At 33.8% G+C, this 17,606-nt stretch overlaps 2 protein-coding genes across 5 annotated transcripts; one reads left to right on the top strand and one right to left on the bottom strand.

The window, feature by feature from the left end:
* The first annotated feature begins 1,804 nt into the window (after positions 1-1,804).
* LOC110809031 (Leucine-rich receptor-like protein kinase family protein) lies at positions 1,805-5,869 on the top strand. Its single transcript, XM_022034734.2, has 2 exons — positions 1,805-4,524; positions 5,090-5,869. The coding sequence occupies exons 1-2, from the start codon at positions 1,941-1,943 to the stop codon at positions 5,572-5,574; spliced, it is 3,069 nt and encodes a 1,022-aa protein (XP_021890426.1). The 5' UTR covers positions 1,805-1,940; the 3' UTR covers positions 5,575-5,869.
* Positions 5,870-12,018: 6,149 nt separating this feature from the next.
* Positions 12,019-15,934, bottom strand: PMDH1 (peroxisomal NAD-malate dehydrogenase 1). Of its 4 annotated transcripts, none has more exons than XM_022034798.2 (10): positions 15,793-15,934; positions 15,575-15,682; positions 15,103-15,318; positions 13,884-14,198; positions 13,414-13,503; positions 13,216-13,299; positions 12,692-12,727; positions 12,510-12,599; positions 12,282-12,376; positions 12,019-12,182 (listed from the first exon to the last, which is right to left on the bottom strand). In XM_022034798.2, exons 2-10 carry the CDS (start codon positions 15,644-15,646, stop codon positions 12,110-12,112), a joined length of 1,071 nt encoding a protein of 356 aa, XP_021890490.1. In that variant the 5' UTR covers positions 15,647-15,682; positions 15,793-15,934; the 3' UTR covers positions 12,019-12,109. The 4 variants fall into 4 exon arrangements, with proteins under 4 accessions (XP_021890490.1, XP_021890491.1, XP_021890493.1 ...); XM_022034799.2 differs by having other exon boundaries at positions 15,783-15,907; XM_022034801.2 differs by having other exon boundaries at positions 12,282-12,346; positions 15,575-15,908.
* Between the last annotated feature and the right edge of the window lie 1,672 nt (positions 15,935-17,606).

Raw genomic sequence — 17,606 nt, forward strand, 5'->3', positions numbered from 1 at the left:
CTTCATTTATTATTTAAATAAATAAAAATAAAAAACAGTAAATGTGTTTTTAAAATATAAATTATTTATTATTTAAATAAAATAAAATAAATATTTTTTGATTTTGAGATGTAAATTTTGCAATTTCACAGGAGCTAATATTCCATTGCACTTCTCTATTTTCAATATTTTTTAATTAAAATTTGTTAAAATTAATTATAAATTATTAAATTATATTAGTATTATAATTATATAAACTTTATTAATTAATTTTTTATATAATCATTTTTATTTTCTTTTTTTTACGATGGTATTATAATTTATATATTGTCTTTAAAAAAAAATACAGGATTTGGTTAGATATTATTCTTAATTTTATACAGTAACATGTGGAGGGAAATAAAATAATAATAATAAAATTTTGACCAAATTGTTGATGTTTGACTTCGAGAGAAATATAGAAAAATGAGATTGAGTCATTAATTGTCTAAGAATTTTAGAATTATATAAAAAAAAAAATCAAATTTTATTATCTACATTTAATATATATCCCTATAAAAATGCCAAAAATTTTTTTTAAAAAAATACTTATTTTTTTGAATTACCCAATTTTATATATTTCATAATGTTTTCCTATTTTATAAATTTATGAGCTCAGTAAATTTATAAATTGAACCGTAATTAGATAGAATTAAGAAGGGTAAAACTGTAATTTAATATATTTTTTGAAAAAAAATGCTTGTTTAGTTTTATTTTGAAGATCTTTTATTGGGAAAGTTTCTGAATTTTCAAAATTAATATTTTTTTATTATATAAATATAGTCCCTGAAAAGTTATGTATTTTCAAAGAAGGCAAAAGTTTTTAATGAAATTTGACTTGGGGTTGGTGTCTAAAAGATTAAAGTTGGGATATTTTGTATCGGTCTATTTTAAAGAACATTAACTTTTTGGGAATACAATAAAATAGAGTAAAACTTAGGAGTCCAATTTTGAAACTTTTTGCAATTGCGAAGACACCACTTTATTTTTACCAAAATACAAGAGTGACCCCCAAAATATAACACCATCTCTCCTTCATATATATATATATACTCATTACAATATACTTTTACAAAAATATATATATAAACACCACTTATAATTTATAATTATATTAATTAGATATATATCTGAATTAAATTGTAATTTTTTATATAAATGTATATATTAATATTAATAAATACATAAATTTTTTTGATTAATCTCTTTTTTTTTTCACAACTAATTATGACTTGTTGAAATAAATTATTTTCTGATTATGTAAAAAAACAAACTATTAAACATACTTTTCAATTAATATTTAATTATTAATTGATTGACATATTACGACCCGCAATATTTTTAATTGGTCGATTTATACTTTTAATTTGGGAATGCATATGAAAATGATATTTCAATAAATACACGTAAATGTACATATATGATGAATATGGAGTTTGAAATTATTAAAAAGTGATTAATTAATACTATAATCTTAAATATTCCATAATTACACACAAAATCTTAATTTATCTATTAAAAAATACAATATCTTTTGTGCCTTTTAATATTACTTTAAATTTTTAAATAAAAAAACTTTAAATTTGAATTTTAGTAGTTTATTATTATTTTTTATAATAAAAAGTATATATATATATTTTTTTTTTCATTTTATGTTAATTTATTTTTTTTAATTTTTTCATCTCCCTCCATTTCAAAATTTATTATTTTCATTTAAAAAAAAAAAAAAAAAAGTGAAGATAAAAAAGGTCTCGTAATAAAATTACACCATCCTCATCCAATTCTCTCTCTCTCACTCTCTGCCTCTAACCTCTCTGCTCTCTTCTCCGCCTCCTTCCCCTCTTTCTCTGTAAACAAAACACCGAAGAACACAGAAGAAAACTTCAAACAGTGAAAAGTTACAACGAAAACATAGGGGGAAAATGAGACTTTTTCTTCTTCTGCTTCTTCTTCTCCACATTTCGCACTCACTCGCTCGGGCACGCATCATTCCGGAGTACCGGGCACTACTCTCCGTGAAGTCTGCCATCACCGACGATCCCCAGTCGGCGTTGGAGTCATGGAATGTTTCGACCAGTCACTGTACCTGGCCAGGGGTCACTTGCGACCCTCGGCGCCATGTCACGGCGCTGGACCTCTCTGGGCTTAATCTCTCGGGTACTCTTTCACCGGACATAGCACATCTACGCTTCCTTCAGAACTTAACCGTCGCCGTCAACCAGATTTCGGGGCCCATTCCCCCGGAGATCTCGGTTATCTCGGGTCTTCGATTGCTCAACCTCTCTAACAACGTCTTCAATGGCTCTTTCCCTGACGAGCTCTCTAGTCTCGTCCAACTCCGAGTACTCGACCTGTACAACAACAATATGACGGGTGACCTGCCAATATCCGTCACCCGCATGATTCAGCTGCGCCATTTGCATCTAGGCGGAAACTTTTTCGAAGGCCGGATCCCTCTCGAGTACGGCAGTTGGCCGTTTTTAGAGTATTTGGCCGTCTCCGGCAACGAACTCGCCGGAAAAATTCCCGCCGAGATTGGCAATCTAACGAAGTTACAACAGCTGTATATTGGTTATTTTAACACTTTCGACGACGGTTTGCCCCCAGAGATTGGGAATTTGTCGGAACTGGTTCGTTTTGACGCCGCTAGCTGCGGGTTGTCGGGCGAGATACCGGCCGAGATCGGAAGGCTGCAGAAGCTGGACACATTGTTCCTGCAAGTAAATTCTCTTTCGGGGCCGTTGACACCGGAACTGGGGAGCTTGTCGAGCTTGAAATCAATAGATTTGTCGAACAACATGTTCTCTGGTGAGATACCGGAGTCGTTTTCTCAGCTCAAGAACTTGACGCTTTTGAATCTTTTCCGGAACAAGCTTCACGGAGCAATACCGGAGTTCATAGGCGATATGCCGGCGTTGGAGGTATTGCAGCTATGGGAGAACAACTTTACTGGGAACATTCCGCAAGGATTGGGGAAGAATGGGAAGTTGCAGCTCCTGGATCTTTCTTCCAATAAACTCACCGGAACTCTCCCTCCTGATATGTGTAATGGTAACCGGTTGCAAACTCTGATTACCCTGAGTAACTTTTTGCTCGGGCCGATTCCGGAATCGCTCGGCAAATGCCAGTCGCTGAGTCGGATTCGGATGGGTGAGAATTTTCTCAATGGGTCTATTCCTAAAGGCCTTTTCGGGTTGCCAAAGCTCACTCAAGTTGAGCTTCAAGATAACTTGCTCTCTGGGGAGTTTCCAGTGACCGACACAATAGCAGCGAACCTTGGCCAGATTAGTCTATCCAACAATCATCTCTCTGGCTCGTTACCTTCTGCTATCGGCAACTTCTCTGGTATGCAGAAGCTTCTTCTCGACGGGAACAAGTTCTCCGGTCGAATCCCGTCTGAGATTGGGAAACTACAGCAGCTTTCCAAGATGGATTTCAGCCACAACAAGTTTTCAGGCCCAATTACTCCCGAGATTAGCCAATGCAAGCTGCTAACCTTTGTTGATCTCAGTCGAAATGAGCTTTCTGGTGCTATCCCAAATGATGTCGTAAGCATGAGGATCCTGAATTACCTGAATCTTTCAAGAAACCATCTGGTCGGTAGCATTCCTTCATCCATAGCTTCTATGCAGAGCTTAACCTCTGTTGATTTTAGCTACAACAACCTCTCCGGTTTGGTTCCTGGCACTGGTCAGTTTAGTTACTTCAATTACACTTCGTTTCTGGGTAATCCGGAGCTTTGCGGCCCGTACTTGGGACCTTGCAAAGACGGGGTTGGCAATGGAACCCACCAGCCGCACGTTAAAGGGCCACTCTCCGCTTCTCTGAAGCTTTTGCTTGTAATTGGATTGCTCGTCTGCTCGATTGCTTTCGCTATTGCAGCGATAGTCAAGGCAAGGTCATTGAAGAAGGCAAGCGAGTCTCGCGCATGGAAGCTCACTGCCTTCCAGCGTCTGGACTTCACCTGCGATGATGTTTTGGATTGCTTGAAAGAAGACAACATCATTGGAAAAGGCGGTGCTGGAATTGTGTACAAAGGTGTTATGCCCAATGGGGATCAAGTCGCCGTCAAAAGGTTGCCGGCGATGACCCGAGGTTCTTCTCATGACCATGGATTCAATGCTGAGATTCAGACTCTGGGGAGGATTAGGCACAGGCATATTGTTAGGCTTCTGGGCTTTTGTTCAAACCACGAAACCAATCTTTTGGTCTATGAATACATGCCTAATGGAAGCTTGGGTGAGGTTCTTCACGGAAAGAAAGGCGGGCATTTGCACTGGGATACAAGATACAAGATTGCTGTGGAAGCAGCAAAGGGACTCTGCTACCTCCACCACGATTGCTCACCCTTGATTGTTCATAGGGACGTGAAATCCAACAACATCCTTCTCGATTCCAACTATGAGGCTCATGTTGCTGATTTTGGCCTTGCCAAATTCCTCCAAGATTCAGGAACATCCGAGTGCATGTCTGCAATTGCTGGTTCTTATGGATATATTGCTCCTGGTATGATCCTATCTTTCAATCCTTAAGAATATGTCAACGTACTTAAATTTCTCTGTGAATTATCCTTACCAGTCCATATTATGCCAAACAACTTGTTACTTGGTTGAATTGTTTACCCTAATGATGTTTTTTTGTTGAGGTCTTGTTATCGATGGACACCCAAAATGTCCTCTCTGCTTATGTCGGTTTTCTTGCTGGTATGAAGACCATGTGTTCAGTGGAAGAAGCTGTTGAGCCTTTAATTTCAATCAGCATCTAAAGTTTTTTGGCTCTGAGAGTAAAAGTTGGAAGGCAGCTTTGGAAGTACATTTACTCTAATGATGCTTTTGACTTAACCCACTTTCAAATTTTTGTCCAATCTGGCAATCCATAAATACAGCCTCATCCACGACTATGGAAGATTAACCTAAGATTCAAAATTTGATGATGCAATTGTCTTGTTCAAGACAAGTTCTTTTGCTTGTTTTTTACCTAATTTTTATCTAACACAACTTAGGGCGGCCTAATTTGAACTCCATATTTCCCACTTTCTGGTTGTTGACAATAAGAACATAATTTGTTGCAGAGTATGCCTACACTCTGAAGGTTGACGAGAAGAGCGATGTGTATAGCTTCGGTGTAGTCCTGTTAGAGCTCATCACTGGGCGAAAACCAGTGGGAGAATTCGGTGATGGCGTAGATATTGTTCAATGGGTACGCAAAATGACAGATTCCAACAAGGAAGGAGTCCTCAAAGTGCTCGATCCAAGACTCCCCACAGTTCCACTCCATGAAGTAATGCATGTATTCTACGTAGCAATGCTCTGCGTTGAAGAACAGGCTGTCGAGCGCCCAACAATGCGAGAAGTAGTTCAAATCTTGACAGAGCTTCCCAAATCACCCGGCTCAAAGCAAGGAGACCCAACAGTCGTAGACTCATCCCTGCCACTACCGCTGCCGTCACTGACCAACGCAATCTCTGAGTCGCCAAATGCAAAAGCAAAAGACCCGAAAGACCATCAGCACCCACCACCACCGCAGTCACCCCCGCCTGATCTCCTCAGCATCTGAACCTTTTTTGTTGGGGAATCACCCGGTGCCTCTAAATTCCATAAATTGTGCTAGTTTCTTTCTACTTGGGTGTTTTTCTTTTTCTTTTTCTTTTTCTGAAGGGGGAAGACGTATTGGGATTTGCTCTAACTTTAAGATGTTAAAATCAAATGCTTATCAAGGCAATTTCTGTACAGTAGGATTGGTGGTAAGGGGAAAGTGGAAACTGGGTGTTTTTATTTTATTTTTTTCTCACTAAAAACTTTGTCTTCATCATACGTTTTTAAGTAGTGTACTGCTGGCTGCTTCTGCTTCACGCTTCTGCTATTTGTTTTTTATATAGCGCACAGTTTTTATAACAGTAGTACTGGCTATAAGCATCTGCTCTGCAACTGCAAAACACAAGCTCTGAGTCCATGGCATCAAAAATGGCAGAGGAAGAGTCAGTGTGTTTTTAATGAGAGTGTTTATGGGTGGGAAGGACAGTTTGAAAGAGACACCCAACTGGATTTTACACATAAGCATGGAAACATGTGTGTGTGTGTGTGTGTGGTGTAAAACAGTGCCATAGCTATAGCCTAGGGCACAGAGACTTAGACAAGTGCTTTTCAATTACCGAGACTCTGTGGGGTTAGTTTCATTTTTGTTGTTTTTACCAGTAGGAAAAAGATTGAAAATGGGAAACGTCCTACTTGGTTTGCCTTCTGGGTTTTCACCATTTTAGGGTTTCCGCCATTTTATTTCTTTCCGTTCTTGTTAATTAAATGGCAGCTCCTGGCTTACCCCCTGGTCTTCTCAGAAAAGCCTTTGTTATTTATTAAAAAAAAAAATGTATTATTATTAACGTGTATATATCACTTAATGTATGAAATATATATATATATATTTCGCATTCTTTTAACTTTATAATAACATATAATAACCATGATATCTACGGTCTAGCTGCCATAGCTGAAGTTCATGATGACATGACAAATATCTATAATTAGCAATATGTGCGAGCTGGTTTCTGAAATGGGGAGCAAAAACAAACACGATGCTTTTAGTGTTAATTTCAATTTCTAATTTTTCTGGACGGACCCCATGCATCGATACACATGACATGGGGTATTCATAGTATGGTATGGTATGGTATGGTATGATTCACATGCAGGGTGATACGACTATAGAGATGCGTTGTCAAAAGAGCGAGTGAGTGTGAGATTGTCCTATTGTTTGTTGGAGCTCGAATCATCAAAAGATAAGATTCTGTAAACGGTCCGCGAAATGACAAAGCTACCCTTGCAATATACATAAAATAGTACGCGCTGCAAGGGTATTATGGGAATTTGACGGGAACACTTTATAGGGTTGGCATGAAGATTATTTACTTGTCAAGAGAAGAACGTACCCGATATATATACACACACACACACACACACGTGTATATATATATATTTGATTTTTCTAGTGCAAGTTGGGGTACCTCCAAGAAATGGTTTCTTCTTCTTGGAGGGTAATTGTGATCTGAAATGAAAAGGCCTCGTCCCTGTTTGGTAGTGCTTAGTTGTTTATATCATTTTCTAGGAATTATAACATATAAATATATTGTACGTAATGAAAATATAATAAATTTATAGTACAAATAATTACCAATGTAGTTGAAATTTCAAAATTATAATAGCATCCCTTTTCTCTATCTTAATATATTTTATATATATATGTTCATTTTATTTTCAAGTAAGAACCGATATTAGTATTCCTTTTTTAAATTATTATTCGAGCAACTGAGGATTAACGTATAATAATATAATAATTAATGTATTTTTATAAATTAATTTTAAACCAAATGGCGTGTCCCATCTACCCCTCAACTGCTCGGTACGACGTAGCTTCACAGCCTAAACCCATCCTGTCAAGTTTTAATTTTTAATTTAATTTTCTTATAGAATAATTTAGCATGCAAAAATTAATAAAAACAATAAATAAATATAACATCTCTATTTTACCAATTTTTTTTTTCTTCATAATTTACACGAATAAGAATAAATAAAATTCCGCGATTCACGCAAATTTTTATTTTTAATTTAATTTTGAAAATTTTAAATCACGTCAAAAAAAATAAATAAAAAATTGAAGTACTATTAACCTAATATTCTTCCAGTCTGTTTTTACTGTGTCCACGAGCCTGACTGGAATTTGGTTTCTTTGCTGGGAATCCACGTAAACAATTTTTTTTACTGTTTTTTTTAACTCATCCTATAAATATTTCACCTTTTTTTTTTAATAATTTACGATAATAAATTCATTAATAAATTAATTCATACTAACTTTAGTACATAAATAAAATAATAAATTTTTAATTTTTAATAATATTTAAATAAAATGTAAAGACATTAATTAATGGAGTACGAATTATTTCATGCACTATTTATTTTTTATTATTTTTACCCACTTACCCATTTGATAAATTATATTTTGGAGTATGATAATTTTATTTTGCTAAAATTAAAAAATAGTAGTCAAGATATTGAAGACACGAGCTAACTTTAAATTGTTATAATATATGGTGTAATAAAATATACGTAATTTCATATTGTTATAATATATTCAAAACTTGTCGGTTTATATATACGAGTGTATGTTTTGATCATATATAGCATTAAAAAATGATTTTATTTGGAATATTGTTTAGTGTGTGTGTGTGTGTGTGTGTGTATGTATTGGTATATGTGTGTGTGTGTGTGTGTATATATTGGTATAAGTTGGGAAGGAGTTGAATTGAATGAGAGCAATAACCCCACCCACCCTCAACCTTACCATAAATTTGGGAAAACAATGCTTCATAAAAATGTATCCATCAAGGTGACAATATTAATCATTTCGATATTTATAGTTCTTCATTTTTTCATTTATGGCACATGTCTTGCTACTAATATATTTTCAAACGCCATTATATTTACTACCATATATAATTTGTCTACACCCATAAATTTGCACCCAATAGATGCTTAATTTTTACTCTAAAAGATGTTTTTTAGAAATGGGTATTTAGATTTTAAAATGTAGAATATGGGGGCAGGTTATATGTATGTGTGTGTGTATATATATATGTATATATTAGAAAAGTCCAAATAGGCCCTAAATGACAAACAACTTTACAAAGAAAATGCACCTAACATTTTGACACTAGAAAAAGATTACTACTGTTTTTGTCCTAGTAAAACAGGCTCTCTTTTTTTGCCATATAAAAAACACATATAATTAATATACCAAACATATTTATTAGCAACTTCTTAATTATTTTTTCTCATGTTAGATGTGTATATACATCACTTTCATTATATACATATGTACATATGACCATAAATCCATGCCACACTAGAAAAAGAAGGGTTATAATTATATGTGTCCATGGCTGGCTATATAATGGATGTCCCAATTTGCCATCCATAATAATTAATTAAATCATATACTATTATGCCATCGTATAATTATTAATGCTTTACCAAAGAATGTTACATCCCATTTTCCACATGAACTAAAACTTCTCGTGCCCTTTTTAAAAGTTAAAAATCTATTATATCATTCTCTTGGTAGCACATTGATTAATTGTCTATCATAATTAAGTAAAAGATTATATTAATTTCATTTTTTTTTCCTGAAATATTATGCATATATATATATATATATATGTATATCCTATCATTAAAAAATTATCAGAAAAAAACAAAGGTCAATAGGACAAAGAGAAAAATGTGTATGTCACATGTTTCAAATGTATTTATATGAATTAATGAAGAAGAAATAAATACAATAAGTTTGACTGCAGAAGGGAATTTGGTATGTACAATAAAAGCTACAAAAATAAATGTGAGGAAAGAAGCCGTGTCCAAAATTGTAGGTAACCTTAATTAATTATTTTTATATTTTATATTTTTTGCCATCCACATGATATAAATATATATATAGTTTTTTTTTGTAATTTATTATTATTTTCCAATATTATTTAATTCATTTTTCTCTTGACTTTATTTCAAATATTTTGATAATAAGTAGAGCTTCATTTATAGATTCCAAAACCAACATTTATGACACTACCATCGCATGTTCATCAATTAAAACTATATATATACATATATATATATATATACACATATGTATGTATACACCGAATTCAATTTCCATGGGCTTGAATTATTGATCTCGTTCCAGAGGAAGCAATGAATGTGCATGCATGGAGTACGGATACGTAGTGCTGCACTGACAATACATATATATATATATATATATACAGACACACACACACACACAAGAACTGAGCTGTATATAAAACGACACCGTGAGTGGAGTTGGAATTCAACAGTGTCTTTTCATGTGAATTGTGTAATTTATAATATAGTAAAATAAAATAAAATATTCTCTATTATTAGTAAAAGGATAAATGTAAGAGACAATATAGTCCAAAATTTACTACCGGCGAGCGGTACAACCTACCTGATTCTTTTTTAACATACATACATATATATATATATAAATATAAATATAAATATATGTATATATATTATGTATATTGTTGAATCAATAATTTGCTAGGTTGGAATACTTACTTGCCATGAAGGAGTAGGTTTGGTAAATATTTTGCCAAATAATTCCCCACCGACCCACAAAAAGTATATATATATATATATATATATATGAAGTTAACATATTCTGTAAATTAACAATTAAAATTGTTATTTTAATCTATAAATAATTAAAAGTACATAATAATTTTAATTACAATAATAATATTTAGAAAAGTAGAAGTAAGGGTAAAAAAAGTTTATTGTATTGTTTTCTCTTTTAATTATTATAATAATCACATAGTACGATATATATGAAAATATGTATTAGAGTTTTTCTAAATTACAACTATCGATAGTACAATTTATACGTATGTGTGTATATATATATATATAGATGAGAGAAAGGGAAGAGTTAACACTAAATTATTTCTCATATAGGGTTCTTCAATTACAACTTTTCTAATGAATTTGCACTAAATCTGTCTGGGTGATTGAAAAACAGTGTTTCAATGCAAATAATTTGTGGAAAAATGGAGAGAGACATTTGAGGTGACATTGGAAAAAGCAAAAGCAGAGATAGACATGCATGAGTAGGGTTTTCATTTCAATTTCACATATAAATATACATATATATATGTATATATCTCTTTTATAACTTTTTAATTTTTCCTTCCAAACAAATAATGTAAAAGGGTATTGAAAAATCAAATTTTTTTTTTTAAAAAAAAGTTAATTTGGACTTTTTGGCACCAATTTGTGTAGTAAATTACTCGAAAAAGTAGAACATGTGGAATGAGAACAAGAATTTGTGGGGTATTAATCAAGAATTAAAGAAGATGACTTCCAATTTCCATAAAACCAAACACCAAACCTACTTCCACTACCACTACCACTCAATTATTTTCATTTTTTTAATGTTAATTTATTGTTCTTTTGTTACACCCTTTTCTTTTTAATACAATATATTATAAATAATAACATGTTTTTAAGAATTAGCAACTAATAATAATTACAATTCATTATTTATGAAATAACTCATAATCTATGTTCTTCCTTTGAAAATTCCCACTTTCTATTTTCTCTTTGAAATGTTTATTTATTTATTTTTTTTTGTTCTATATAAAAGCATAGTAATTTTATTTACGGATGTAGTTTGGGTGTGATCAGCATTTATTTCATTTAATATTATTATATATATATTTTAATTAATGACTAATTTAATATTACCCTATAGTGGTGCGTGTGATGTTGTGTACAATGTGTTACATCTATTTACTGTTAATTATTACATTATTTACAAAGCATAGAAAGAACTACAAAATAAAGGTCTCCATCTCTTCAACTCCATGCTGAGGTTAATCATACCACGACTCTTCTCGTGACCCAGAGAGGGTCTTCTTACTCTCTTCTTCTTTTTGTTTATTATTTTTAATTACTTTATTATATCCTAATTAGTTGGAGTGCTGGTTGCATCCAAACGGTGCCGTTTTGGAACGCTTGGTTGGGCTGGGCTTCCGTCCGAGTTGGGCCTATTTTAAGGCCCATTGCTTTTCTTTTTGGGTTTCTGAATGCCGGGCCTTTGACCTTTTTACCTGAGATGGAAGATAGGTAATAAACAAACTAACTTTCTCGTATAGAGCAGATGGGTTACAATTTCTAATTCGTTAGTAATACGCCAACACCTTCTCGTACTATTTATGCTGGGCTACGTCTGGAATAAATTTGGAATTTTTTTAGTACAAATTACAAGTTTTATTAAGAGATCATAAAATTGATATTATACATAATTGTTAATTTTTTATTTTTCTATAAATAATTTTACATGGAAATACCAACTTCAGAACAGGCATTAATCATCCAAAATGGAAAGAGTTGGACCAGGCCAATTCTTGGACTAATGTTTCTAAACTTACCTGACTAGAGAGAAGGGTGATTAACCCAATAACTTTATTTCAAAGAACTGGTTTCTTTAACAGGGTAATGTATAAGAAATTATTGTGGAAACCTACTCATTTTCCGACAAACGAAATCCCCTTGTCGATGCTCGCAGCAAGCTCTTTCTTTGCCTTCTCCAAGCCAACCCTGTTTCGTAATCGCAATCATAAATCATCAGATGGGAGCTCTGACAAAATAACAGGTTTCTTGATAGAAAACTCTTTAAACGTATAAACATTCACTAACCTCTCGTACTCATTCAGGGGTCCTAGAGGCAATACTTCCTCAACTCCAGAACGACCAAGTCTCACCTTGGATGCGAAGTATGGAAGTTCAGTCACCTAAACAAGATAGCCTCTTCGTTTGTTTTTAACTTTTTAAATGTATACACACACGTATACATCTGTATATAGATAAATAGATAAATGGAGATTTATTAAAATAGTGAATGCAGAAAAGTCTAAAACAACATACGTGGGATGCCACAAAGGCACATTCAACGATGCCAGAATATCCTCTCAAGCCGCGAAGGCATGCATCTGCAAATTTAACAGCAGCATAGGCCTGCATGTTTGAATGATGTACTTCTGTCAAAGTTAAAGAATTTATGCATAAATGCATGTACTAATATAGAAAAAAGCGTTATATTGACTAACCATTGATAACGTTGCAGATCCAGCCCCAGCTTTAGCCTGCAAGATGATGCCGGTGACAGTAACTACAGATCCTGTGTCTATTATCATAATGGAAAATACAATAGATTTTCTTTTCATTTTTTAGAAATTCTTTTAACTTTTCTCTTTTCTCTTTGGTTTCACCTTCTTATATGCAACATCAGGAGTTAATCCATGGTCAGCCCTCCTATCATGAATTAGACCCTAATCATCTTTAATGCACACCACAAGAAAGTTGAATAGATGAAGAGCAGCCATAAGCGACATATAGCTAGGCAACCTTTGGTGATTGTTTATTTTTGCATGCAAAATAGTCCCGCATGCCCATAATGATTAATGATCTCAAAAGAATACGATGAGAAAGTTGAATATATGGACATTGTATGGGAAAGTAATAGCTAGGTAACAGTAACTGACAGTATTTTACCATTCCATTAAAACCTGCATCTGCATAAGGTTCAGCATCTAAGTAGAATCTATAAATGCCGAGAAGCTAAATAATTTACCTCAACAACTTCAGTCCCACCGTTTTGAATGCGGTCAGTTAGGTAATCGATTTCCTTTGGAGTGAAAGAACTTGGAGGTTTAACCTGTAAAAATGAAATAATGATTCATACAATCATAACAGCTCTGTATCATAATTGAAAACATTCAGACAAAAGCTTCAAGCAATTCAACAATGTTGGAAAAAAGTCCTCCCACACCTGGGATAGAAGAGGTAAGATAGTAACCCCGGCATGTCCTCCCACAACTGGAACATCAACTACCGTGGGATCAAGACCCAAAACTTCTGCCTACAATGAGCACGGAAAAACAATGGCAGAAAGAAGATACCAGTAAAATTAGTCAGGAAACTAAGAGCAGGAAAGGGTAAAGGAACATGAAATAAGAAACAATTTGCAAAACAGTGATCAATGCTGCATGACAATAGCACTGAAACATTTAATCATTTAAATCTAGGTATTTTATACAGTGTAAATATCATCTAATATTAATGTAAATTGTGAATTGAGAGCCAAAGGTGACTTCATGTGAGAAAAAGGGTGGAGTATACTTCAAACTTAAGCCATCGAAAACATATTTATTCACATAATCATTGCTATCTAAATTCAACTATTGGCGTACAACTTGTATGTAAATAAAATAAGCTAAGAATATGCTTAACAGTGCATACCACAAAAGTATTTGCTCTGACAACATCAAGCATTGTGACTCCTAAGAGTCGCTTCGGATCAAAGGTCCCTGCTTTCTTGAAAACTTCAGCTGCGATTGGTACTGTGGAGTTCACAGGATTACTAATCAAGTTGACAATTGCTTTTGGGCAGCACTTAGCTATTCCTTCACAAAGGGTCTTGACAATCCCGGCATTGATGTTGAACAGATCATCTCTTGTCATCCCTGGTTTCCTGGGAACACCAGCAGGAATGATTACAAGGTCCATGCCAGTGAGAGCTGCCTCCAGTTGTTGTTGTCCTAAAAATCCACGCACCTAAATAATTTCAATTCTTGCATTTAGTCAACTTGCTTGGGGCATAGATCAATCAATAACGGAGGTTCAATCTAAAACTAGGACCATCACTACTGTCTTGTGGAACGAATGTTTATAATCACTTCGTAATTGCCTGAGCCATTTGGCTATACTGTACTTAATGCCCTTCTTTTTAGTTCAAGCCTATTCTTTTTCTATATTCTATGATTTGTTTATACCAAGAATTTTACTGTACTTTATATTTTTGATATATAAGTAAACTAAGCGCACTCATATACTCAATTACATAATGATTAGTTTGTAGTTCCATTTGTTAGAGATAGTTAACCAAAGCACCTAACTTAAGTGAACATAAAATATAAAAATATTTTCTTGAAGAATTTATCATATTTGGTTTCTATCCTAATTCCTCTTTAATATAATTAAAATCTGAACTAAAACCAACCTAAATGAACTTCTCAATGATTTTATTCCCAATTGTCGTATCAAAAGAAAAAAAGATTATGACTCTTAACCAAAGTCTATAAATGCAACCTTAATAATCAGATCGCACTGAACAAAGCCAGACAATCAACACAAATTCTGCAGGAAAATTGCATATTTCATTTCCAGTTTCTTAGTCCGACTTATCTCTTTGATTCTTAACTATGACTTCACTCAAAATCCCAGTTGGATATATTGATGTACTGTTTCTAAGTTCCCGAGATTTAAACCCTTCAACCTGGCATCCCCAACTTCGTTTAAGATACAATCAATACAAAATCCCAAAATTAACAGCCAAGTATCCTATAACATGAAACTATTACTAATAACATCACAAAACTTGAACTTAAAAGACACTTAAGATTCTAAGCATCCAAACAATTCAAATTTCTAAGAAAAAAACAAGAGTACACGAACTTACAACAGCACCAGTGTCCATGTGACTAATATCAGCAGTAACCCCAGGAGTATTGACGACATCATAGAGATGAAGGACTGAAACCAATGGATTCATCTTCATCAACAATGCCAGAGGCTGCCCTATCCCTCCAGCTGCTCCAAGAATAGCCACCTTGAATCCCGTTGACCCGCCTTTTGCTCGACAATTCACCCGGCTCAAACCCGAACTCTCCTCCATCTATTCAACATGTTCAAGTTGATTACAAACCGAGAACTCGATGCTTTAAAAGTCGTCAAACAGGGAACCAGAAAAACAAGCATCATCGAAATTGTATCCGACCCGGTTTAATTAGAACCAGGACTTAACAATGAACTAATCCAAATAAATTCGCACAATCCAGACGAGAAATACAATCAATTAGCTAATCACTTTGAAAATTATTCCGAAAAAATCCCACAAACAAGTTGAGCAGAAGATATTTAAGCATAAGAACCTCGAGATTAGGCGGGTTAATGTGAGCAGAGATTCTCGCAATGCGTTGATTAGCGTCTTGAGCTGGCTGCATCTTCTTCGATGCTGAGCTCTTGTGAGATCCTCGCCTCTGCTACGTGTTAATCCTTACGATCAGGGAGACAGAGAGAAATGGGGGAAGATGGCAAAGGATTTATATGAATAATAATAATAATAACAAAGAAGATGACGTGAGGTTACGATCTGTTGCAGAGAATTGGGAAGTGTGGCAAACTGATCTTATCCTTCAATTTTCTTACTCCTCCCTCCTGCTGCACGCACCAGAAAATTCAATAATGTGATTGCGGTGTTCGATGTTTTACAGTTCTGTTATTTCTGTTTTATTTTAATAATAATTTGTTCCTAAATTTACAAAATTATTTTAATAATAATATAATTTTTTATTTATTTTATATTGAAATTATAATAATTAAATTCAATATTAATAATAAACTATTAATTTTCAGTAATAATTTCTTATTCCAAGTAAATTACTGTTCCGGGTCGTGATAGATTCGAGTGAATGACACTATGGCCCATGGGCCTAATTGGGTCTTAATTCCGGGCCGGATCTTTTTTATACTCCAAATTGGGCTTATTTGTAAATCAAAGGGAAATTTCTTAGGTGACCAAATTCAACCACAAACAAACATGATTCGAAATTCAATTGCATCAATTAAATAAAATAAATAAACAAAAAGACATGATTAATTATTATAAATATACTTATACGAATATTATTTACTATATTATATTATATTAAAATTTTATATTTTTATTTTTCACTATAAATATAATTATATTCATGTAATATAATAATATGATTTGTAAAATTACTATGATTTAAAAAGCTTTAGATAAAAATATTAAGAAGGAAATAAAAAACGTTGTCGGTGTGGGAGATAGATGATAAGGTTCTAGAAAAAGGGCAAGGTCACTATTGGTGTCATGTAATTAAAGATTACAACTTTGATGGGGTTGAGGAAATATTAACGTCTAAGGCACATTACCCCATCTTTCTTTGTCAAACAAGGTGGCTGTCTCATTTATCCTCACCATCTGTGTATTCAATTCGAACAATTAAAAGAAAAAAAAAAAATTGTACAAACTATAATGTATAATTTTAACATTATATACTAATTTAAATTATAATTAGAAAAGAAAAAGACTGAAATTGCACGGGCATCGCATGAAACGGTGGGTGAGTTTAGTGTGACGCTAATAAATAATTAGGTATTAATGAGTGATGGATTGAATGAGACCATGAAAGGGAGAGTTTTGTGTGTTGCCAGAAAACAGATTATAAGGTAAGTTGAAATGGGGCTTTCAACCGGCCACCTAAAAAAAACGCCAACAGAAGAGCCAATAAAACGCAGCGTTTTTACCGATTTCTCGGCTGGGCCCCCTCTTTAAACAACTCCATCTCTCATTCTTAATTTTTGTTCTCTCTCCCTCTTTCCCTGAAGCTCTCTTTCCATCTCTCTGTGGGAGAAAATGAGCAAATGGGCTGTAAGGACAAGCACTTCTCATCTTTTCTCAACCACCCGTTTCCCTCTGCGAGCTGAAATGACCCAATTGCCCTTCCCAATTAGGGTATACCCTGAAACTTGTTTCATTGAAATCAATGGACAGTATGGGGAAATCACTACCAGAATAAAGGGTATTCTGTATTCTTCTCTCTGAAAAACCACAGATTATGTTGTAGAGTAGGGAAAAAAAGAAAGGCAGACAGAATGGAGCCAGGCAATTTTAGATATAGCTTTGCAGAAAGATTCGATTTTTCCATATACATACATTCATATAGATATATACATGTGTGTGTGTATATATATATATATATACACTCACAGACCCTTTTGGCTATTAGGTCTTTTGCAAATATAGGAACATGCTGCGATTCTTGCTAGGTAAAGAAGAGAGGAGGACCGAGAAGCAAGAAGAAAATCGATTCAAGTTATCAACCACAGATGTTCACGCTGGTTTTTTCATATATAAGTTGCATGTATACGCCCGGG

The sequence above is a fragment of the Carica papaya genome, chromosome 4 (genome assembly GCF_054855325.1).
Source record: "Carica papaya isolate Zhongbai chromosome 4, ASM5485532v1, whole genome shotgun sequence".
Taxonomy (NCBI): domain Eukaryota; kingdom Viridiplantae; phylum Streptophyta; class Magnoliopsida; order Brassicales; family Caricaceae; genus Carica; species Carica papaya.

Bases quoted from the DNA above. Each gene is read 5' to 3' on its own strand.
- LOC110809031 (XM_022034734.2), top strand. From the start codon at position 1,941: ATGAGACTTTTTCTTCTTCTGCTTCTTCTTCTCCACATTTCGCACTCA. The intron at 4,525-5,089 runs GTATGATCCTAT...AATTTGTTGCAG, and splicing joins TTATGGATATATTGCTCCTG to AGTATGCCTACACTCTGAAG.
- PMDH1 (XM_022034798.2), bottom strand. From the start codon at position 15,646: ATGCAGCCAGCTCAAGACGCTAATCAACGCATTGCGAGAATCTCTGCT. The intron at 15,319-15,574 runs GTTCTTATGCTT...CATGTTGAATAG, and splicing joins TTAACCCGCCTAATCTCGAG to ATGGAGGAGAGTTCGGGTTT. The intron at 14,199-15,102 runs GTAAGTTCGTGT...GAAATTATTTAG, and splicing joins ACATGGACACTGGTGCTGTT to GTGCGTGGATTTTTAGGACA.